Source organism: Lepisma saccharinum, chromosome 5 (assembly GCF_977018435.1).
Source record: "Lepisma saccharinum chromosome 5, izLepSacc3.1, whole genome shotgun sequence".
Taxonomy (NCBI): Eukaryota; Metazoa; Arthropoda; class Insecta; order Zygentoma; family Lepismatidae; genus Lepisma; species Lepisma saccharinum.
In genome coordinates, this window is record NC_139233.1 from 156,645 (window position 1) to 182,381 (window position 25,737).

A 25,737-nucleotide genomic window follows, 5' to 3' on the forward strand; every position below is an offset into this window, starting at 1 on the left:
GAGAGTAGGAACTGGCGGCAAAGTGCAAACACAACAGAATAACAATTTTGAGAACTCAGCCATGTAGCGATTCCCGCTGCTGGGAAAGCACAGCTGAAAGCGATCGCCTTGCAAAACGTCACGAAGTCCAAAATGCATGTATGCGCATTACTCAACGCTCTTCGTTATCACCTAAGGTGACGTCATATGAACAGTTGACGGGAGAGTTAAGCCTGTTCTGAAGCCCCGACAGTACCTTATTACACTGCGGCGTGATCGAACGCGCAGAAACAAGTCGTTCAAAAAATTTAAAAAATGGGTCGCAAGTTGTGAAGTGAACTTGGCTCGCAAGATGGAGAAAGTGAGTTTGTGTTGAGTGTGGGTGGGAGTTGTTGCCGTGCGAAGCAGATACGCCCGAGGCAGGCAGAAGGTCAGGGTTCCCAAGTAAAGAGGTGAGTTGAGTTTCTTTATCAACAGCGGGTGATCCAGGAAGTCGGGCTTTACAAGACCTTGCAATGTTTTGCCGTGGGAGGGAGAGTATCGAATGTTTGAACCTTGGCTGCTGGATTGCTATATGTTGACATTCAACTTGTGGATCGAAACTGAATTATGTGAGAGTTTACGTAACATCTAGCTATTTAACTGCATGTACGCATACACAACAATACTTTGCATTTTCTTGTACAGCAGCAGCAGAAAGAAGATCAAAATGAAATAACAACTTGTAGAGATTGTTCGTTTAAAAGACGAAATGTATATTAGTGTTGCCTGCTTATTCAAGAGGACTGTCAACATTTGTTTTAAGTAAATTTTATTCTCAGACTGGATAGCAATGTACAGCAACGGCAAAAATAATAGTAGGCAAATTTTCAATCACTACTTTTTGATTTTATTCTACATCCTCTGCTGTCTTCAGCTTTTTGACAATTATATTTCAATTCAAGATTATTACATTGTGGAAAACAGACTGAATTAAAACGATGGACAATTCACCTACTATTTCTTTTGGCGTTGGATGTATATCCACTGCGCATCGAATACACTATATTTCGTAATTACAATTTTTAACCTTCGTTTTAAAAAAAATTGTAATCGGAGCCCGAGATCATTTTAAAGGGAGTTTCCATTTACCACTTTGGTTTTTTTCCGAAGGCTGTAACCCCATCAGCCCCCTCCGTGTCCACCGGGGAGATTCTGCTTCTTGCTACGAGTTTCTAATCTCAAAGTTCAAGTTCAGAGAAAATCTCGCCTCCACATTTGCTTGATTGTTCACGGCCTAGTTTTCTATTTGTACTTTTCCTGCTTCTCTTCATTTTTCTACCTCTGTTGAAATCGTGACGATGGGGAAACTGAAGAAGAAACCCAGGCTGGGAGTCGAACCCGTAACCTTCGGCGGCAAGATCGTGAGTCAAAGCGTCAGCGCACGGTGCCGTATTTACGAACTTATTTCGGGTAGCTTCTATTGTTGTGTCCGGAGTTTCTGTTTGTTCAGCAGGATATTGTAAGTATTCTTTTAGCATATTATTTGCGTACGTATTCATTTGCGGAAACTTTAAAATACAAGTGTTCCAGCTTCCGCATCGTGTGGTTCAAGAAATTAAACGAAAAACAGGAATAAGCAGAGGCAGGGGTTTAGCATGTGGGGTAAATTTAGAGATAAAATGGAATGGCCTTTGTGAAAAATTGCAGGTGTTTGTGGATAACCTCACTAACACGTAGGGGACACCAGCAAGGCTCTGGCGCCGGGACTCACGGCCAGTGAGACTTGTGATGTTGATTCCTTCATTGATTTGCTTTATTTTACTTCGCTTTTTGTGCTACTTTTGGCTGGGATGAGTGATGATATGATGAAATTGTTGAATGGACACACAAACATCCATGCCCAGGCCAGGATTCGAACCTGGGACCCCTGACGGCGTCGTAGTGCGATGTGCTAATCACTTCGCCACGGGTGGGGGGGGGGGGACTTGTGCTGTGTCAGCCGTTTCATCTTCATCCCCATTGTCGCGAATATCCAAAACTGGAAGAAAGGCGACGTAAAATAAATGTAATCAATAATTCTGACACAGGCACAATTCCACCCCCTAAATAAAAACAGAATGAAGTAAATGTGAAATTTTCCTACTTTTATTCTTGCGAGTGATTGTACAGTACAACAAACCAGCGGGGGTAAAGAAAGGACTGTGAGTTCGGAAAACTTGAAGAAAACGTCAAAAACTTTCTTCTGACACAATTTATATGTTATACTTTCGTTTCAACAAATTTACTGTCTTGTAATAACACAGAACACTTTTATAATGAAGACGATACTTAGATCCACATAATTCTTAGAGGGGGAAAGGACTGGACGACCAGGGCATGCCCGACGCCTGTACCTTTTCTGGCTTGCTTACAGGACACCCAAAATCCAAAACAAATTTCCACCTCACTCAAGGATTATGCGAATTCAATTAAAATTGTACCAACATCCATCGCATTCATCGTTATCTATTGTTTCATTTTAATTTTATCACAAAAGTTGCCTCTTACAATTTTCAGCTTGATTTTGGCTGGATGATGGCCAACCATGATTCTTGGCGCCGACCGAGCTTCACGTCCCAAAACACCACATCTCTCCGCACGCCCTTGTATCGCGGTGAGAAGAAGTCGAGAGTTGAAGCTTGATAGCTCCCCCCCCCCCCCCCCCGTCTCGAAATGCGCTACTGTTTATGTAAGATACGCGATAACCTAATCTAAGTCAAGTGCAAGAGTGGCGTGATGGAAGTAAAAGTAGTCTCGATTAAACAAAGGAAAGGCAGCTTCTATTGCGGAGTGGTTATCGTCGAGCGCTCCATGACTCGATTCCTGGGTAGGGTGTGAAGTGAAAGCTATCCATTTCGTCAGTCAATCATTAACTCTCTTTCTCCTGATAAACCTCTGCACACACACACACACACACACACACACACTGTAAAAAGTCTAAGACCGTCAATTCCCACTTCCCTACACCTGCCTATAAAAGACCATGACCCTTTTTTAGACTATTAACGGCAATTATATATTTATCGGTAATTAATATAATTTTAATGAAAGTTTCTAAAAATGTATTTATGATGCACACAACTACAATTTATTATTTATCTCTATGCAAGATAACATATCGAAATATAAATTTGCCGGTTTTCGTGGCGGATTGGTTAGCATACAACACCAGGGGTTCCAGATTCGAATCATGGCCTGGGGATGGGTGTTTGTGAGTGTCCATTCATCAATTTCATCATGCCATCAGTCATTCTCATCTTCGCAACTAGCCAAAATCGGCAGATAAACGAAGTAAAATACACCAAATAAATCAATCAATGAAATTTAAATTCGAAAGTTTTCTACGTCTCAATGCATATACAGGGTGTCTATAAAAGAATTCCGGGTGTGTAAACAATCATAGCGTGCAAACGGTATTAGGTAACTCAGGTTAGTTAATTACTTTGAAATCAATAGCTCATCAAGTTTTATTCACGCCGTTTGGAGTTTATTCCAACAAAGGTTGGCAACGCAGCGTTGACCTTGAAGTGGCCGAGCCGAGCCGAACACAGTCATTGTAGTTCAGTGCAATGACGACGCCACAAGTTACTGTACAGCGGAACTTTCGACGCGAGTATGGTGGTGTTGCGTCTTCGGACAAAATCATTCGTCAATGGCTTAAGGCGTTTAAAGAAACTGGAAGTTCTGAAACAAAAGTCGCCAAGTAGGCCGCGTGTTTCTGAAGAGGACGTGGAAAGAATTCGCACTTGATGCGTACAAAGCCCCAAAAAATCCTTGACACGACGCAGTCTTCAGTTGGGGCAGGCGCGGCTCGTGCATTATTTACCCGGGGGTTCACTGAAGTCATGTGACATATATTCAGTTTCCGCAAAATAAACTTCCTTCGCCTAACAAAAGGATGGGGGGCGGGCTTAAAAGATTTGTCCAGAATTTTTTTTATATGGGAGTATAAGGTTTTGTATTAGGGGTGTGCGAATAAATTTAGGGCTGAAACTACAATAAATTGTGCCTTTATGAAAAAAGTTGAGTTTTGTTGGAATGGACGTCCTCAAGTAGGGGCAAGTAATATATTTTTTTCCTCAGGAGGAGCAAAAAACACTCCTTCAGTCTGAAGTTACTGCAACGCTTTTATAATAATTACCAAAAATTACTGTGACTGAAATTAAATTATATGCGTGTAATATATAATTTTTGGTTTACATTCAATTTCCATGGGGGGCTGCCCCCTTTTCCCCTTCCGGACGTCCATGCCGACTAATCAGAACTGGTCCTACATTTATTAAAGGGAAATGGCAACTAATGGCATGTGCATACTAGAAATCGAACCTGAGACCCTTTCATTGATACAAGATAGCTTTGTTCAAATTTGGGGCTGGTCGACCAGCACACGCTTTTTTTTCAGTGGACAAGGAAGTTCGTTTACGTTAATTACGTGCATTTCTATCGGTCATTTCTTACCTGCGCGGACAGCAACGCCTACACTGCATCATGTGACATAACCTAGGTAAAGTCCATCCCTCGCTTCACTCGCAGCATCACTTAATACTTTCCAACAAGTATCCAAGCACTTCAAAAACTAACAAATTTGAGACGATTGACACCGAGCGACAGCGAGTCACGTCTTCGCGCCATTCTTTCTCTTTCGCGAACCCGAAGTGTTTCCACCTTTAAGGAAAAACCTCTGAATGCATGCACGAGCTATTTTGGTAATGTATCTCCTTTATTTTAATTCATCGCATCTAATTCCAGCTTTTATTTGTTTCCACTCATCCATCTCTGCCACAATTTTGCATTTATTCCAAGAAGTTCAGTACAAAAATGATACAAAGAGAATATTGAATATGTAATGTGTGCGCTTCAAACTTGAACCGCACACAGCAACACTGGAAGGGAGGAAGCAGCGAAATCGGAGCCTTGTCCCGCGCCTTCTGCGAGAGAACGAACTGCGCATGACCGTTGGGTTGAACATAGGTTCTGCAAATCTCATCTCCCATGTATTTTGTCCTATACCCTCCTCGAGCTTCTGCTCCCGCACGAAGCTTTCACAATGGCAAGAGCTGTCCTGTGGGGGTTCAACTGAGGGTCTGTATCAGGGCGGCCGAATCGCGGTTTCTTCTTCTCAGCAAAAGAGTTCACCGTATTACGGGCACAAATACATGACTTATTGTGTAGAATTTTTAGCGAAATAATGTGAAAATGTAAAGACATTGTTTATTGTTCATTCTCGAGGTGATTATCGTATATTACTGGGGGTTCACTGATCCTGTGCGCTATAGGGCCAACCGCGCCTGAGTTGGGGATACCAAGATCGACTGTTCATAAGGTGGTGCACGAGAGGCTTCGTCTAACAGCTTACAAGGTACAACTTTTGCATGAAATTAAGCCTACCGACAAGACTAAGAGATCACAGTTTGCTGTTTCTATGCTGAACAAGATTGAAGAAAACAATGATTTTCTAAACGATGTTATTTTCACCGATGAGGCAACTTTTCATGTCAGTGGTACTGTTAACCGACACAATTGTCGCATTTTGGGCTCACAGCCGCCTCATGAGTTCATTGAGCATCAACATGACCGTGTTATTGGACCCTTCATTTTTGCCGAAAGTACCATCAATGGTGATGTGTATTGTGACATGCTAGAGCTCTATGTTTTCCTCAATTGGGTGATATTGATGCAGAGAAGGGTCGCGTCTTCTATCAGCAAGATGGAGCTCCGCCCCACTTCAGCTTGCGTGTGCGAGAAGCACTAAACAATCGATTCGGCGACAGGTGGATTGGAAAGAAAGGGCCTATTCCATGGCCCCCAAGAAGTCCGGACCTTACTCTCTTAGACTTTTTTCTATGGGGACACGTCAAGAACATGGTTTATGCGGAGAAAATTCAAGATGTCAACCATCTAAGGCAAAGAATTATCGCTTCTGTGACAACCATCACCCCAGACATTGAGTTGGTGTTTTAAGCCCACTTTATGCACAGTATGGCTAATCGGGACTGGACCTACAGTTTAAAGTGGGATCCGAACCACTTGTGCCTCCACCGGGTGTCGAACCCGGGACCCCTTGATTACAAGGCAAAGACGCTACCACTGCGCCATGGGGGAGGCCCATCACCCCAGACATGTTGGCCAGCACGTGGCAGGAAGTGGATTATCGTTTGGATGTGTGCCGTGCTACAAAAGGGACACACATTGAAATTTACTAAATTGTAAACAAAACTTGATAACATTGCCTTCAAAAACATGTATTTACTTTTTCCTGAGTTTGAGTTTTTAATAAAATATTTAGCTTCAAAACCCCGGAGTTATTTTATAGACACCCTGTATTGCACATGAGTAATAAGTTATACTGTTGTCGATTTCTAACGAAAGAGATTTAATAAAAAAAATCTCGCTCTCTCCCCTCGCAATGCAAAACAATTCCTGCGTTCGGGGAGTTGCTGTTGACGTGCGATCATATAAAGAAGACGGTGAAGAGGGAGAATAATTTTCAATGCAACTATTCTCGAAATTTTATGGCACGCTACTGTCTAAAGGAAGGGATTGTCGCCGCCCGTGAGTCCTCATTCGGTGAGCCTATGTACGAGTATGTACTCGCCCGCTGCCTACATTCATAGTGTAGATAGAGAAAAGAGAGAGAAGGAAATAGAAAAAAGAAAAGGGAACAGGTAGAGAGAAAGAGAATGAGGACAGAGAAAGGAAGAGGGGGAAATGAGAAAGAGAGGGGTAGAGGACGAGGAGAGATAAAATTTCGGATCACGTGACCTTTACCACGCGCGCGTTTTGCATTTCAATTTCCATCTATTTGTTACAGTGTTGGATTTTTCATTTGCCTTGACCGTCAATGATGCATGCCGTGGCTGTTGGCCATAACATCCTCGCAGCGAGGAAGCAAGTGAGGCTAGGAGCATTGTGTGCGACACTTTGAGCATCTCGGTTAATGGTTAATGACTTCTTTGCTTGCCGTTTGTTTCCCGCCGGCTGGTGAGCGATTCAAATAGCATTTTCTCACTTCGTCTATTGGTTGCACTTGCATTTTTTTATTTGACATGACATGGCTTCTCTATCTCTCTCTAGGTTAATCATGACCATATGTGCCCAGGAATGAAAAAAAAAATACTAGCCTTTCGGACCCGGTGGCCTAGTGCATTAAGTGGTAGACTTTCGAAATCGCAACCGAAGTTTCCGGGTTCGAGTTCTGAGCATGTGTGTTATTTTGTCCCTTCATCACTTGCATCTAATTATCATTCATCCTGGCAAAAAGCGACGCTAAATAACAAAAAACTTTTTATTCCTTTATTTGCTTTTTTTATCTGCATTCTTTCTTATATCTTAGAATATTGGGGGAGAGAAAAAAAGAGTGCGTGTGTACATATACTATTGCTTATAAATTGTTTTCTACATGTTAAACACACACAAAAACATACGTTATATGCCATATCAAGTAGTAGTGCATGGAAAGTGATTTGAAGACGTAATGAAAACTTCGGCCAAGTTTTCAAAAGGGGAATTCACAAAATGCACTCCATCCTGAACTTTAGAGTTTCTTCATAATAATAAGATCTAAGGTCGGAAATTTTCAGGCCTTGTCCCCGCATAAAGCGGGTCTGGGGCTCACCCAGCCTCCAATCAACGGGTAGAGTCCCACACAGATATTTCTGCCGTGCGATGCGCGACACAACTAATGAAGCAGTGTTGCTAATGGAGCAGATAGAAAAATCGCTGCAGTGCGCCGATGCGCAGCTGTTACGTACAACAAGAAAATTAGAGAATTCAAGTCTATCTAACGTCATGCATTATACCAGAACTAGGATTAATATGTACTAACAAGTGGCTTTGTATGTAGCTACATACATAGGCTATGGACTAAAAATTCGCAAAATATGAACTAATACGTAAAATTACCAAAAATGCTGCAAAGAAGACTTCTTCATACGATTCCTTATTTGAGTGATTTCAAACAAAATAAAAAAAATAATATTATTTTTCATTGCATTAATGCACTGGTGGAGTTCTAACTGTTCACTCCCAAAACCCGTATACACTGGTACGGAACTGCAACGGCAGATAATAACATGCCAACGTGTTAAACCTCCTCAAGCAATATTATTATTTCCTCTCTGTGATCGGCGACAGTTGGTTGCCTTTGTTGTACATTTACAAACGATGCCGGCTTCCACAACAATAACATGTACATATACTGCCACTAGACGATAAGCTGCGCGGATTTTTCTTTTGCTATGAACCAGGGCCGGCGCTAGTCATTTTGCTTCCCTGGGCGGTGGCCGCAGATGCCGCTCCATTTCGAACCCCCCCCCCCCCCCGTCATTACGCAGCAACGGGAAATTGAAAATCAATATATTCCTAAGTAAAACATCAAAATATAAAATAAATAATGATACTTCTTAGGCTATTTCAATACTATTAAGCGCAAAAGAATATCTCGCTCGACCACAATTTTCAATAGGCTTATTTTTTCTTCTCTTCAAATTTTGCCGCCCTGGTCGCTGGTCGTTCTTTCCCGGGAGTGTGGAATGATGTGGAGGGGCCTTCTGACATCTCAAGAGATTGTCTTTCGTTCATGATAGCCCTGATTGTTCGTTCAGGAACTCCAGTCGCAGCCGCTGCTCTCTTGCCAAAATTCTTTATTGGGATGCTAACACCTTGACTGGCTTCCTCCTTCATGAACTCGTGCACGTTGCTTAGAATTTCCCGAGCTTGGCTATGCAAGGTTTTTGATTTCAACTTTGACAGAACATTATGGAATTTAACGTTCATTAACAAACACACACTTTCACATACACACACGCAATACACGCACACAACGTCAAACCGGTCAAATACTTAGTATAAAATAAAAATATGGTGCTTCCAATCCAACAATACTCACCACACTTTACCTGCCTTTACCCTTCCGTGACAGAAATAATGCTTCATTATTACAGTTGGCAACACTAGTTACTAGCTAGCCAATGAACATGCACATCATAAAAGAAGCAACCACTACGCCGTGCTATATTGCCACATTACCGTCACTGCCGAACGGTGTGGACCGCGAGCTGGAGCGCTATTCAATTGTTTTCAATGATGTTTGCGCGAGTGTGTCCAGGAATGGAATGACAATATGGCAACAATGGCGAAGGTTGGCGACCAGGGTAGAACACGTGATGCTAAGAGAGAGGGAGACGAAAAGAAAATTGGTATCTACGCAACGGCAAAGATATGTGTGTTGTCCTCTACCTGGGGGGAGGGGTAAAGGCGGCCGGAGCGTGGTACTGATCACATCACACCAAATCCCCAAAATGTGCCTTCATGGCACGGTGCTATCTATGTGTACGGGAAACTTTACCTTTACCTAATATTAGAGCCACAAAAAAATTGGGGAAGACGAGTCCCCATAAATGACGTCCCTGCTAAAAACCAACGTAGGATTTTGATTGATTGAGTTGGTGGTTTAGGTCCACTTTATGCACAGTAACGCTAATCGGGACTGGGCCTACAGTTTAAAGTGGGATCCGAACCACTATGTGCCTCCAACCCGGGACCCCTTGATTACGAGGCGACGACGCTACCACTGGGCCATCGGGGAGGCCCTTTTTGATTTTGAATCCCTCGTTGCGGAAACTGGCTGGCTACTTGCTCCAATGTTGTTCACTACGAAATTAACAAATTTACATTTGTTCTGATTATATTTTAAATTCCTTGTGGGAAAAAAATTAATATCGGGTTTCAAATCAGAGTAGTTCTTATAATTTGATAGCATAGGTTTTGTTTGCAATTCAAGAAACAGGCGGGAGGGACAATAGCATATTAAGAACTGCTTGAAAATAAATTGTTTTTGATTGGTTGATTGATTGATTTGGTGTTTTAAGTCCACTTTATGCACAGTAAGGCTAATCGGGAGTTCGGGACTGGACCTACAGCTTAAAGTGGGATCCGAACCACTATGTGTCTCCATCGGGTATCGAACCCGGGACCCCTTCTTTACAAGGCGACGACGGGTTTTGATTGGTTACATAGAATCTAACAGAGAATGGATGTACTCATTCGTGAATTATTATTGTCACTAACGACGCGACAGAAAATCTAGGGGTGCAGTTCATAGAACAAGGGATGCGCAATCAACCCCACACACCCCCTGGCGCCGCATACTCCTGATGGTACACCGGTGGAAACTTCGATAAGTTTCAACGGGAGCTTGTGAAAATAACCTTAGAAGGAAAATTCTCTCGCAACCTTCCTACCAAATTGTAACAATGGATATATATCTTACGTATCGTAAGCTTACTAATCTGTTTAGACAGGAAAACACAAAGGGAGATTTGAGAAGAATGAATCGAGTCTTGTTATTCGCCTTTGTCTCTCTTCTCTGGAATTTGTTCGAAACAATGCACCAGGCGTAATTTGCATTCGGCAAATAATGACGAGAGCCATTGTTGAACGAAACAATGATTGTAGTTTGATATACAGCGCAAGAGGAAAAAGTAAATGCAGTTAAGTGTTTTCTGTCGCCAAAATAGATTAGCAATATTGTCAAGATCGAAAAGCTTATCCGAAAGTATCTAGTGTTTTTGTTGATTTCAGCAATCAAGTAGAAGCATCACCATCTAGGGGACTAAGTGGGCTCTAGCCCACCGTGAAAAATTCTTAGTCACGACTGCCCATCCAAAGAGCTACATTAGAAACTTTCAGAAACATTTATAGGGATGGATACATTTATTTTTTTACATACTGTAAAAATGGTTGAGTGGAAGAAAAGGCCTATGCCTTAACTCCGCCATTGCAAATAAGGAAATTATTGAAAGTAGAATGAAGAACGGAAATAAAGAGGAAGTAAGTCGTAGAAGGAGATGGAAAAACACCGAGAGAAATAAAGAACAGATAGATTGATTTAGTTTTATTTTACTTCGCTTTTCTTCCACTTTTGATGGGCTAATTGCGAAGATGAAGATAAATGAATAATGATAAACATATAGGGACGACCAGGGGTGCCCATCCCCCCCAAGGCCGAGGACGCATCCCCTCAAAATCATTGATCAACCCCCCGAAAATTGTTCCTCATAACCTGAAAGGGTGAAGAAACCTGAAGGGGTGAAATACATATTTCTGGTTGCCTTTTTTATGCTCGAGACATAGAGCCGAACACATATATTTCTGCCGTGCGATGCGCAACACAACTCAAGAAGCAGTGTTGCTAATGGAACTAATGTTTGAAGATACCTTCCACGTATCAACATGAAAGAAAACTGGCATCTCTGGGTATGACGCCATATTGTCTATCTTACCATAGGGCTGGAACAACGGATATAGCAACAAATTCGTATATGATATAAGTCCTTTAATTCACTTGGTACTATATAATAATTAAATGCGTTTGCACACTGAAATAATACAAAAAGGCCCACATCTGGTAGGCTAGCTGAAATGTTCTCCCGCTGCCGCGAGCCGACATGCACCATGCCTCTGTTCGAATCACACACTCCCAGCATTCAGCGTTCTTGCCAGAAGCTCCCAGCGGGAGTAAAATAAAAACAAATGAGGAGCGGAAGGCACTACTATTTACAATCTTCAACATTCTCCCCCCCGTTGGAATGCACAGCATCCAAACTAAATCATGGAAGTTTAATTGATCTTCCCATCTGGAAGAGGCACAATCTTACTTAGAGCCCTGCGGTACACTCCATCCTTGGTGCGAACCACAGCTACACGAACTAAATTGTCTTTCCCTGGAAACACTTCTTCTATAATGCCCATTTTCCAGGATAATGGGGGTAGGTTGTCTTCTTTCAGAAGCACAAGTAGTCCTGGTTGCAGGTTGGGCTGCGTGGTTGTCCACTTCTGACGCTGTTGCATACCATGAAGATAATCTCGGGACCAGTTTCTCCAAATCCTTTGTTGAAACTGTTGAACTCGTTGCCACCTGGAAAGTCTATTTTCCTTGAGATCAGTTAAGTCTGGTTGAGGAAAGGAAGTTAGTGGACCACCAATAAGAAAGTGGCCTGGAGTGAGGTATATAAATTCTTCGTGAGAGTCAGGTAAGGATGTAAGAGGTCGAGAGTTTAAGCAAGCTTCGATTTGGCACAAAAGAGTTGACAGCTCTTCGTATGTCAGTACAGCATTCTTGGCGACTCTGCGAAGATGGTACTTCATAGATTTTATGGCGCTTTCCCAGACACCACCGAATGTTGGGCTACGTGGGGGTGAATTTTTCCACTGAAAGTTTTCTTGTGCTGCATACCTTTGAATGTCTTCACTGAATCCTTGTGATTGAAATAGCAATTGAAGTTTCTGAAGTTCGTTCTTCGCTCCTTGAAATGTTGTGGCATTATCGCTGATAATGGTGGAACACTTGCCTCGCCTTGCTGTAAAGCGTCGCAATGCTGCTATGAAAGCTTCAGAAGTAAGGTCTGTTACTAGCTCAAGATGTATTGCTCTCGTGGCTAGGCACGTAAAAAGAGCTATGTAGCATTTCTTTGTGATTTTACTCCTGATTGACCCTACTTTGATGACGTATGGTCCGGCATAATAAATGCCTTGCTAGGTGTAACTCTGATGGATGGGAGCTGTCCCATTAGCTGATGTGCTGCGGATGACTTCAAACGATAACAAGTTAAACACTGATGAATGATTTGCTTAATAACTTGTCGTATTCTAGGTATCCAGTACCTTTCTCGAATGGATGAGATTAACAATTGGGGTGCTGCGTGCATCAATCGTTCATGCTCTGATGCAATTAGTAGACGGGCGAAGTGACTTTTTGGATGCAAAATGATTTGATGCTTGCTGCTGAATTCCAAGTTGCTATTTTCTAGCCTACCTCCGACACGAAGAATTCCCTGATTATCCAGAAAGGGGTGTAAGTCTTTAAGGATACTTTTGTTGGATACTTGCCCTTTGGCAGTGAGATCATTTATCTCTCGATGAAAGAACGAAATTTGTGTCATAACGACGCACGTTTGAGTGGCATCTTCAATGTCAATTGAAGTAAGTGGATCGCATTGTTTGTTACTTGCATTTTTACAATTGCGAATGAATCTTTTACAGAGCGCTACAATCCTTAACAATTTGAAAAATGTAGAAAAATCGTTTATTATTGCCTCTGATTGCAGATGAGACACCAGTGTGGTTACAGGAAGCTTTCGTTGTTCAGGAACATGTTTGTTGTTAAGACTTGTGTCAGATGATGATGATGGCCAGCACGTTTCATCTTCTTGCAACCAAGCTGGACCATGAAACCATAGCGAATGATGATGAATATCTTGAGGTTTAACTCCACGGGAGATTAAATCCGCTGGATTATCCTTGGACGAAACATGTCTCCATTGATAAGTTTGAGTAAATTCTTGAATTTGCGCTACTCTGTTGGATACAAAAGGCTTCCATCTGCTTGCTGGCGATCTGAGCCATGCCAGAACTATTTGTGAATCTGTCCACAAATAAACATTGTCAATATTAAGTCTCAAAATTGGGAGAGTCTTGTTGAGTAATTTGGCCAATAAGACTGAAGCGCACAGTTCCAATCTAGGGAGAGTTGTTTTCTTGATCGGGGCGACCCGTGATTTTGAGCACAGTAAGTGCACTTCGGCGTAACCTTCTTCGTTTGCTGAACGAACATACAAGCAACTGCCATAATTTTTCTCCGATGCATCGGAAAAGCCATGGATTTGTATATTCTTGACACAACCAGGTGTTAGGATGAAACGTGGTATTTGCATTTCACTGATGACTGGTAGCTGAGAATGAAGATGAACCCATTCAACTTGCAGGCTTTCTGGAAGTGGATCATCCCAGTTTATGTTGTGAAGCCACAACTGTTGTAAAAAATACTTATACATTACAGTTACTGGTGAAAGTAGTCCAATTGGATCAAATATCTGGGCAATAACACTGGCTACTTGACGTTTGGTTGATTTGTGTGACATCATGTTGACAGACTTGGCTCCAATGTTAATCATGAAAGTGTCTGCCGAGGGATTCCATGAAATTCCTAGAGTCTTAACACCTTCGGTATGAAAATGAATTAGATTTTGAGTCTCTCTCAGTGATTCTGGAATAGCGTTGAGTACTTCAGTGCTGTTGGAGCACCACTTTCGTAAGATGAATCCTCCTCTTTTCAGAAGTTCTGAAAGATCTTGATAAAGTTGTAACGCACCTTGCACGCTACTGCTTCCTCCAACGTAATCATCAACATAGAAATCACTCTGCAACACTTTACATGCGTGTGGGAAGTTAACTGCTTCATCTTCGGCTAACTGCTTCAGACATCTGGTTGCTAAAAAGGCACTTGATGTAAGCCCATACGAAACCGTATTCAATTGAAATACTGTTATGAGTTCCTGAGGAGAGTTTCTCCACAGAATGCATTGCAGTGGCCTATCATCTGGATGTATGTTTATCATTCTATACATCTTTGTTACATCAGAAACCAATGCCACCTTGTGAGTTCGAAATCTTAGAACAATTGAAAATAAATCCTCCTGTATGGTAGGTCCAGCCATTTGTATGCTATTTATTGATTCACCGCTTGTTGATGGCGAACTCCCATCAAAAACAACACGTATTTTCGTTGTACTGGATTCCTTGAAAACACAATGATGCGGAATGAAAAATTTTGTGCAGTCATTTGTTTGTACATCATTTAAATTCCCTATGGGTTCCATGTGTCCCAACTGGTAATATTCTTGCATAAATTCTGTATAATCAGCCTTTAATTGTGGTTGACGTTGAAGCCTTGTTTCTAATTGGTGAAATCGAGTTAATGGCAGCCTGACCGTATAACGGCCACTTTCATCTCGTGTCACATTTCGCTGAAAATGTTGCTCGCAAGCAATTTCTTCTGGTGATTGCAGTTTCGTGTGGATCTCCTCTATGATCCAGAACTGTTGGAGCTGCGAGCTGAGAGAATCTTCCTTTCTCGTGAAAAATGACCTAGTAATACTGTTGCTAGAAGATGTTGCTGGAATCTTCCCTGCAATAATCCATCCAAACTCTGTGTCTTGAAGAATGGGGAAATTTCCTGGTTTTGTTCTCTTTTCAGGCTTCATAACGGTAAAGAAAACCTCTGCACCAAGCAGAATCTGTATTTTGCCCGGCGAACAAAAGTTTGGGTCTGCTAAACGAATATCTGTTGGAATGTTCAATTCAGATGCATCAAACTTTTCTGAAGGCATTAGTCCTGTAATGGTTGGCAACACTGAGCACGAAATACTTGTCGTAAAATTGCTATTATTAGATCTCAGACGGATCTCTACTGAATGACTCGATTCAGCTGACGAATTGTTGATTCCCTGAATGGGAACTCGATGCTTTACCTTTCTAAGACGATTACTTTGAACAACGTCTTCAACAATGAAATTATTCTGACTCGCCGCGTCCAAGAGAGCACGACAATTGACCCAATTGCCCGCTATATCTTGTACTTGAACAATTGCCGTAGCAAGTAACACCTGTGAAGTACCTTTCTGCTTAATTGAACAATAAGAAACCTGAGGTGCTTGATCTGAATGCTGTGAAGAATCGCTTGTATTGTTTAACATCGATGTGTTCACGTGACCCCCAGATGACATTTCTCGTTGCCGGTTTACATTGGATGTACCTTCATCTACATGAAGTAAAGTACTATGCTTCTGTTTACATCGCTTGCACACTCCATATTTACACTGTGCCGAAACGTGATTGTTGCTGCTAAGACAGTTAAAGCATACGCGATTCTCACGTAAAAATTTATACTTTTGTGAAATAGAAGCTTTCTTAAAGGCTTCACACGAAAATAAGCGATGTTTGTTTGCTTTACAAAACATGCACAATGAAGAATCTGTTGTAACATATGACTTCGAAGATTGTTGACATTTAGCACTGTACTGTTTGTGCATATTTGTAGATGATTTTGTTGCTATCTTGTTACCTTCACTCGTAACTGGATTAATCTTTTCAAGAGCCTGGCATCTGTGCTCTAGAAAACTAAAGAGCTGATCTAATGTGCTAAATTCAGTATCATTACTTTCTAGTTCAAATGCTCTTCTCGTTGCAGGATCGAGATTTGAAACAAAATGCTGAACTAAAATTATATCAGTTAACGACGTGTCTTCAGCTATCATTTTGAGCGCTGAAATAGAGCTAACTGCAGTGTTTGTAAATGCACGAAGTTCCTGACAATTCTCCTTTACAACTGGATTGATATGTAAAATATCATTTACATGTGACACCGCTATCAACCTTTTATTGTCGTATCGCTCATTGAGTTGCTCCCAAGCAATAGCGTAATTTGCTTCTGTCATTGGCAAATTTTGAATTAGATGTAAGGCCTCGCCTTTCAACGATACGCGCAAATACTGAAACTTCTGAACATTTGAAATATCTACATTGTTGTGTATCAGCGACACGAACGTGTCCTTGAAAGACACCCACTGCGTGTAATTACCGCTAAAATGTGGTAATGCAATTGCCGGAAGTTTCACCTGCGTACTTCCTCGTGATACAGATTGTTTAGTTTCAGGGGAAACTGGCTTTGTGACATGCTTGTCAATCAAAGTTTGCATTCTTGTTTTCAAATCAAAGTACATACATTCAATTTCTTCTCTTGCCGCGTCATGTTCACCTTCGACTGATTGTAGTTCAATGCTGTCTTGAACTTCCTCTAATTTTAGCCAAACCTCGTTTAAATGCTCCAAGCGAGTCTTGATTGTTAGAATGTTGCTTGATGCTTCATCGTAAGTATCAACATACGAAGCTATACGTTTGAGTTTGCGCTTGCATGCATTTCTCTCTTTGATAAGACGCTGAATGTCGGCCATGGTTGCAAGGTAAGGAAAATACAAGGAAGGAAATGTAAAATGAACCAGACTTACTCACCGATTGGCTTCTTTGATGCTCGCGTAGAAAGTCAATCCCTCCTCCCACGACGGTCGTGAAGAAACAGAGAATGCATCATCCTACGACGAAACAAGAGTTCCTGAAACAGCTGATTCCACCGTACCGTGACGATTAATGCTACTGTAATCGCAACCGAGTTCAAGGTCACTGCAAAATTCGTTGTAACGATGTTCGTTACGAAAGCGCGGAAAACATGTATGCGTGCAAACCAAAAACACTGTTTGCTCTGTAACACTGTCACAATTAGCACTGCCACAACTGATGATCACTGACCTACACGAAACAAACTGTCACTATATCCGGAATGCGGAGGACCAATAATGTTTGAAGATACCTTCCACGTATCAACATGAAAGAAAACTGGCATCTCTGGGTATGACGCCATATTGTCTATCTTACCATAGGGCTGGAACAACGGATATAGCAACAAATTCGTATATGATATAAGTCCTTTAATTCACTTGGTACTATATAATAATTAAATGCGTTTGCACACTGAAATAATACAAAAAGGCCCACATCTGGTAGGCTAGCTGAAATGTTCTCCCGCTGCCGCGAGCCGACATGCACCATGCCTCTGTTCGAATCACACACTCCCAGCATTCAGCGTTCTTGCCAGAAGCTCCCAGCGGGAGTAAAATAAAAACAAATGAGGAGCGGAAGGCACTACTATTTACAATCTTCAACAGGAACAGATAGAAAAATCGCTGCAGTGCGCCGATGCACAGCTTTTACGTACAACAAGAAAATTAGAGAATTCAGGTCTATCTAACGTTGAGTTTTAAACGTCATGCATTATACCAGAACTAGGATTAATATGTACTAACAAGTGGCTTTGTATGTAGCTACATACATATGGACTAAAAATTCGCAAAATATGGACTAACACATACGTGAAATTACCAAAAATGCTGCAAAGAAGACTTCTTCTTGGTGATTCCTTATTTGAGTGATTTCAAACAAAATAAACAATTTATTATTTTCCATTGTATTAATGCACTGGTGGCGTTCTAACTGTTCACACCCAAAACCCGTCTACACTGGTACGGAACTGCAACGACAGATAATACACGACCGACACTAACACTGCTTTGAGAACTAATAACATGCGAACGTGTTAAACCTGCGACAATTGGACCACAACACTCCTCCTCAAGCAGTATTATTGCCTCTCTGTGATCGGCGACCGTCGGTTGCCTTTGTTGTACATTTACAAATGATGCCAGCTTCCACAACAATAACAAGTACATATACTGCCACTAGACTATAAGCTGCGCGGCTTTTTCTTTTGCTATGAACTTGACACCCATCAAAGCATGTCAATTTTAACACAGAAAACAATATGCATAGCATTAAGCAGCAAAAATGACAGCCTCCTCCATGCAATTTCTACAAGAACACGTGCCGGAGCCAAGAGTTGAAAGGCTCATGGAGCCACATAATTTATTTCTTTTGAACAATTCCAAAAATATGAAATATGAACAATTTGTGAAATAAACCTGTTGAAATATGTAAAATTAAGTATATTTTCCTTAAATATGTAAAAGTAAGTATGTATTAAAGTTAGAAATATGGAAAAATATTGACAATAAAATGTCGCAGCCGCTGCTCTCTTGTCAAAATTCTTTATTGGGATGCTAACACATTGACTGGCTTCCTCCTGCATGAACTCGTGCACGTTGCTTAGAGTTTCCCGAGCTTGGCTATGCAAGGTTCTTGATTTCAACTTTGACAGAACTGGAGGCATTATGGAATTTAACGTTCATTAACAAACACACACTTTCACATACACACACGCAATACACGCACACAACGTGAAACCGGTCAAATAAGTATAAAATAAAAATATGGTGCTTCCAATCCAACAATACTCACCGTCACTTTACCTGCCTTTCCCCTTCCGTGACAGAAATAGTGCTTCATTATTACAGTTGGCAACACTAGTTACTAGCTAGCCAATGAACATGCACTGCATAAAAGAAGCAACCACTACGCCGTGCTATATTGCCACATTACCGTCCCTGCCGAACGGTGTGAACCGCGAGCTGGAGCGCTATTCAATTGTTTTCAATTATGTTTGCGCGAGTGTGTCCAGGAATGGAATGACAATATGGCAACAATAGCGAAGGTTGGCGAGCAGCGTAGAACACTTGATGCTAAGAGAGAGGGAGACGAAACGAAAATTTGTATCTGCGCAACGGCAAAGATATGTGTGTTGCACTCTACTATAAAAATAAATGCTTCGACAGAAGTTACTTGAATTTCCCTCCACTGAAAATGTTTCAAATACCACATTGTGTGTGTGTGTGGCCATATAAAGAAATAACCAAAGGAAGTTAATATTTAATGCGTCATATTATTATTATGAAGTTATTTTCGACAGATGACCTCCAAACCTCCCCCACTCCAGGACTATTTATTGAGAGGATTGATATAAGTGGTGGATGATGTCGGTGTCGCAAAATCCCAGAAGATAACAACAAACCGTTTTGGTCGATAACCAGACAATAAATCAAATATTGTAATCGGACATTGGGTAGAATTCCAGAGAGAAAGAGATTCTGGTCCTTGGCAGTGGCAGATTAGCTATCACTGTTCTGTCCTAGCGGACGGGTGACTTTTTCTACCGTTGTGTGTGCGTGTGTGTGTGTGAGAGAGAGAGAGAGAGAGAGATAGATGAGAATGAATGGTGATAGGGAGAAAGTAACAAACGTCACAAGTTTGTGGCATTCTCGGCTGCCATTGAGGCTCGACAGCCTGAAAGGTACATTTCACCTCAAAAATTCTATCACTTTAGATTTGAATCAACATATTTCGAACAACTTTTCGCAACAGTCTAAGTCAATATTAATACCCCTCAATTTAATGCTCAATCCCCTTCTAACTAAAATCTAAGACCTAGAGTTGGATACTGTCCCCCCCAACGTTTAATTCAGAATTCTCCCAGAACCCATGTGTAAAATAAGGCTTAATATTTTGGAGGTGGATATTTCTCCCATCCCCTTCCCTTCGATAACATTCTTAAACACTTTTTCTTCATCTAATGGATTAAATATGGTGCATTTAGGTGTAAAATTTTTACATATATTTTGGAAAAATATATAAATGTTAATTTTTATATTATTTGAAGGGAAAAAATCCCCAAACAATTTCGATGGCGCAACCTGCGCCATAATCCCCACGCCCTTGTGGGCACCCCTGACAGGGACGTTAATGTGGCAATATAGCATGACGTAATGGTTGCTTCTTTTATGCAGTTAAATTTCATTGGCTAGTTAGTAACTAGTGTGGCCAACTGTATTAATGAAGCACTATTTCTATCACGGAAGGACAAAGACAAAGTGACTGTGAGTTTTGTTGGATTGGAAGCACCATAATGTTATTTTAAGTACTTGACCCGTTTGACGTTGTGTGCGTGTATTGCGTGTGTGTATGTGAAAGTGCATGTGTTTGGTTAGTGAACGTTAAATACCATAATGCCTCCAGTACTATTGTTCATATTTCATCACTTTAGTATTGCTCAAAAGAAATAAATTATGTGGATACATGAGCATTTTAACTCTCGGCTCTGTCACGTGTTCTTGTAGGAATTGTACGAAGGAAGGAAGATGTTATTTTTGCTGCTTAATGCGATGCATATTGTTTTCTTTGTTAAAATTGGCATGCTTTGGTGGCAAGTTCATAACAAAAGAAAAATCCGTGTGGCTTACTTGTTATTATTTTCTTGTTATTCTTGTTATTGTTGCGGAAACCGGCATCGTTTGTAAATGTACAACAAAGGCTGTCGCCCATCACAGAGAGGCAATAATACTGCTTAAGGAGGAGTGTTTGTGGTCCAATTGTCGAGGTTTAACACGTTCGCAGCGCAGGTTATTAGTTCTCAAACCAGTGGTAAAAAAAAGTGTCAGTTGTGTATCAATCACGTGTCTTTGCAGTTCCAGTACCAGTGTGGATAAGCTTATTGGGAGTGAACAGTTAAAATGCCACCAGGTCAATTAATGCAATGGAAAAATAATACATTGTTAACTTTATTTATCACACAAATTGAAATAATGAATCACTATGAAGAAGTTTTCTTTGCATCATAATTTTACGCAAATTTCGTTCTAATGCATGGCGTTTAAAACTCAACGTTTAGATAGAGCTGAGTTCTCTATTTTTTTTGTTCTACGAACAGCTGTCCCTCGGCGCACTGTAGCGATTTTTCTATCGAACAGATTAGCAACACTGGTTTTCTCGTTGTGCTGCGCCGATCGTGGTAGAGATACGTGTGTTGGTCTATACTGTTTAGTATATTTAGGCCTATGCCCTTTAAATCCACTATAATAAACGTGTTTTGTTGCTATAAACGGAGTTTTAATGAACTTTCTACTGTTCTTTTAGACTATTTCAGTCAATCCGGACTTTCGTTAAACCGGTCAACTTGTCCCCTCATTAGTCCGGATTAACGAGGTTTTACTGTATATTTAGTAATCTGGAACAATGACATGGTTTCGAACCGGGTTTCAGTCATAATGAATTTGACCGCGTCTCTTAATAGCGGAAGACAGACAACGCCCGCATCACCCATGGAAGCCGCATGGATCCCAAAATTAACCCAAAGGTAGAAAAATATTACAAACAATGACGAAAGCAGGTGGAAGACAATGGAATTCTCACCGATTCATTAGCCCGACGCCACAGACCCTGCGACGTGTTTCTTTGCTATTTTGGACTTTAATTGTTGTCACATCATTGACATTGGTAGATTGATCACCTCATTTATTCGAAATTGTCATTTAATGATAAGGCTTGTCGACCTCGATTTTCGTCTTTTAAAATAGCCTATTTCTCATCAAAATTGACAGCCGGAGCTGGTGGATTAACGACTTTCTATCGCGTAATTGAAGAAATGAAAGAAAAATCTCTCTGTGTCTGATCTCGCATATAGGTACAGGAACAGAGCAGGGACAAGAAAAAAGAAAGAAGAGGAGAGAATATTTCTCTCTCTCTCTCTCTCTCTCTCTCTCTCTGTAGTACCATTTCTGTTTCTCTCTCTCTCTCTCTCTCTCTCTCTCTCTCTCTGTTGCGCCATTTCTGTTTCTCTCTCTCGACTGGAAACAGAATAAAGAAAGGAAGGGAAAGAAAGGGGAAAAAAGAGAGAGAGGGGGGGGAGAGAGAGATTTCTCTTCTTTCTTTCTGTTTTTCGAAAGAAAGAAGAAAGAAAACCCTCTTTCTTTCTCTCGTAGGAGCAAGAGAGTGAGATGGGAAATGAAGAAGAGAGAGAAGAACGATAAAAAGAAGGAGACAGAAATCGCTTCTCTCCGTCCCTTCTTCCTTTACATATATATAGAGAAAGAACATCCTTACTTCCTTCACTCTAATTTCTCTTTCTTATTCCGTGGGAGTAAGAAATACTTTTTCTTTCTTCTCTGCTCTGCACACACACACATACACAGATAGAGATAGAGAGAGAAGGGGAAGAGATGCTTGCTCTCTTCCATTTTCCTGGGGGGGAGCATCTCTGTCTATTGTGGACTTCCTCTTAACTGGAGGGTAATACGTTCATGTGAGGTAAAGTTAAATTTAGCCCTAAATAAATTAGGTGTGTCTGAGAATTTTTAGGTAAGTCTAGAAAAACCTATGGTGTGCTAGGGCATTCTTGGGGGGCGGGGTAGTGGATAAATCACCATAAATTATAAAAAGGCGAGGCTTGAAGAATCCAGTCTCATTCTCATCTCCAAGGGTAGGTTTTGGTCATGAAATACAGAACAGCGGATAATTAATTAATTGAAGCTTTTTTATAACTGTAAACACGCTGGAAGGTCTCTTCACTCTACACCAGTTTGTGGAAACTTCATTAAATTTTAAAGATGCGATAAATCGATTTAATGCTACATTAACACTTGAAGCATTCTTTCAATCATCATTAAGGTAATTCGAGGTTTAACATTGCTGTTAAATTTAACGCCGCATCCAGGCTCTGTTGGAACTCTTAGCATAACACCCCTTCTGCACCCTGGATTCCATATCCCAGCACGACCTTGAGGCAGGTGAGAAATGGGGGGGATCGTTTCTTTGATTGATTTGTTATGGATTTTTAGTTATGGTTATTATGTACAGTTTTTCTACCTACCCGTGGGTGATTGCGGCGATTGAGTTGAAATGAAACACCACTCTTATGCCTTTAGAATTGATTTGGAAAGGAGGGGGGGAGTAACTTGCAGTTCGCATTAATACAAGGTTAGTCAAGCAGACAACCTGTTAAGAATAAAGTTCAGTACACTAACAATGGCAGTGAGTGTGAGCAGTTTTACGTTGTATATTAGCAAACATGAAAGTGAGGCTAAACAACCTAAAGTAAACATATATTGCTTAAATATGTCTGTATTATATTGTTCCGCAAATTCTGTCTGACCAAAATAATTTGAGTAAATAATTCGGCATAAGGGGGGGGTGTTCTACCTTTTGGGGGCCCTTTGGGAGGGGGATGGGCACCCCTGCCTTGGGGTCAAACCTAACACTGCATTTTGTTCTTTCAGGATTTTCCTGTGGCAGTATTACCTGACCTTTATCCATCATGAAGTTCGCTGAGCACCTACAAGCCCATATTACTCCAGAATGGAGGAAGCAGTACATAAACTATGAGGTAAGATTACTATAAGGTTACTTTTACAAAGAACTGGACAAAAGGATTTTGTATGTCTTCTTCCAGTGGCATTGATAGAGAATTTCCCGTGGATGAGCTCTTTGGAGGTCATGATTACTACAACCTCCTCTTTCTCTTTCCATATCCTCCCCTCTGTATCAATCTCCCTTTGCACGTGATTCTTACTCTACTATAAATGTTTCTGAATATTTCTTATGCATTACATTCAAGTGGCCTAGAGCCCACTTTTGCCCTCCCCATGATGGTCTGGTCTTCTTCTGAAGCAACAAAAGTTCCTTGGCATGTACCTTTGCCATGTTGGATGATGCAGAATCCTGTAGGCTGCATCAGGGTAGTATGAGGGAGTTATTGTGGGGAGGAGGGGGATATGCTCTACTATGCACCATTATCTTACATATACTCGTACATAACGTTTTTCCAAATTGTTTGGAAAATGCATCCCCTTGTTTCCACTGCCAGGATGCAATTTGTGATTTTATCAGAACTTAACTAACTTAATGTTCTACACTGTGGCCGTGCTGTCTAAGGCATCATGCTTTGGGCTCCAGCTACGGGATGCATGCAGTTGTGAGTCTCGGGGGCAAACGTAACAACTTTTCTCCAGAGATTTTGGCCTGTGTATGGGATCGATACCCACCCACCACCATGAGGAAATTGGGGAGCTAAGAATGAGTAGCATAGTCTGGTCATGAAAACCTACAACAACCGGGGGTTTGTAGTGCTGACCACATGTCACCCCATAACTGGTTGGATGATCTCTGACCTTGAGTGAGTGAGTAAGATCATGTGGGAGTGAGGCTGCCAGTCAGTAGGTAGACCCAGGCACTAAACTGGGCTGTTGCACCATGGGTTATTATTATTATTATTATTAACTAGCTTAATAAGCTTACAGATCTTTGTTAATAGCTCCCAAGAAAAGTAGGTTTCCATTAATTGAAACCTTACATGCAACATAATCTAAACAGCAGAAGTGAAAAATCAGGTGAAAACGGGACTGGTTTGGTAGTTCAGTTGGTAGAGCAATGGCATGGTATGCCCGAGACCCAGGTTCGAATGATGGTGAAGCCTGTTTCTTTCACTGCGTGTGACAAATTATAAGTTAGTATCTCTTTAACCTACATATTATGTATGATTATGAACATTTATTCCTTAAAATGTAATTTTTATATCAAATGAAACATAAATCGATATCATTAATTCCAAAATCAACTCTCAGAAAATTATGTAAATCTGTTCAATAGATGAGACTGTTCCTGCAGGTTCGATGGTTTGCCGGTTGGTGCCAGTGATTCATTTTGGTTGCAGATGTTTCGGCATCAAAGCAATCCACTGGAAATCCACTTATTGAAAGGAAAAGCATGTTTTTGAAATTTCTAAATGATTTCTCTGACCAGATAAGGATGGCTTCATCCCAGTGATCAGATCGCTACATTTTAAAAGTAGCTCCGCTACACCTACAGCTACAGCTACAGCTACATTTATCTCGCTACGCTTCTCCTGTTTGCTACTTTTGCACTAATTTTTCATTAAAGAAAAATATGGGTATTCAATTCAAAAGAAGCCCCTAGCAGTTGTACTTACTAGAAAATAGTTTCTGTTATGATACCCATCATTCTATCATTTTGATAGTAGTGCTGCTGCAGTAACCTATTTTTACTAGTGTTTGAGAATGATTTGTGCGTATATAAGTGGGAAATTGGTACAAATTTGATATCCGAGTATTACTCGTACAATTAGGGTGTTACTCAAATTTGACATATTTTGCAATTAACATATTTTTATTTATGTTTTTATATCAACATTTTTTTTAATGATAAATAGCCATTGGCTGGATTATATTGATTTATGTCATTTGGTTATCTGGATATAAGAATTATTCATATACCAATGAAATAAATTACACATGGATATTTATAATCTGCGATTTCAGGACATTTATCATGTCGATTATCTGTATTGCCATTATCTTGTAATAGACGTGGTCTTTTTAAACCTCCTACGCAAGTAAGTATTATTATCGATTTTTTTTTTTTTTGCCACTGTTGCTGCATATAAAATTTACCTCAAAACTCCGAGAATAAATGTAGCTACAACTACAGGAATTTTGTAGTTTTGCTACAGCTACAACTACAATTTTTAAAATGTAGCACCGCTACTGCTACAGGTACAAATTTTGTAACTAGCTACAGTAGCATCGCTACAAGTAGCATGCTACTTCC

General features: G+C 40.8%; 1 protein-coding gene across 1 annotated transcript in view; it reads left to right on the forward strand.

Moving 5' to 3' along the window:
* Positions 1-208: 208 nt before the first annotated feature.
* LOC145987589 (solute carrier family 53 member 1-like) overlaps positions 209-25,737 on the forward strand; it is a 43,669-nt gene continuing 18,140 nt past the window's right edge. Inside the window, exons 1-2 of the mRNA XM_083121948.1 lie at positions 209-431; positions 23,391-23,497. Coding sequence (XP_082978074.1) covers positions 23,429-23,497 — 69 coding nt within the window. The 5' untranslated portion in view covers positions 209-431; positions 23,391-23,428. The remainder of the gene's footprint in view (positions 432-23,390; positions 23,498-25,737) is intronic.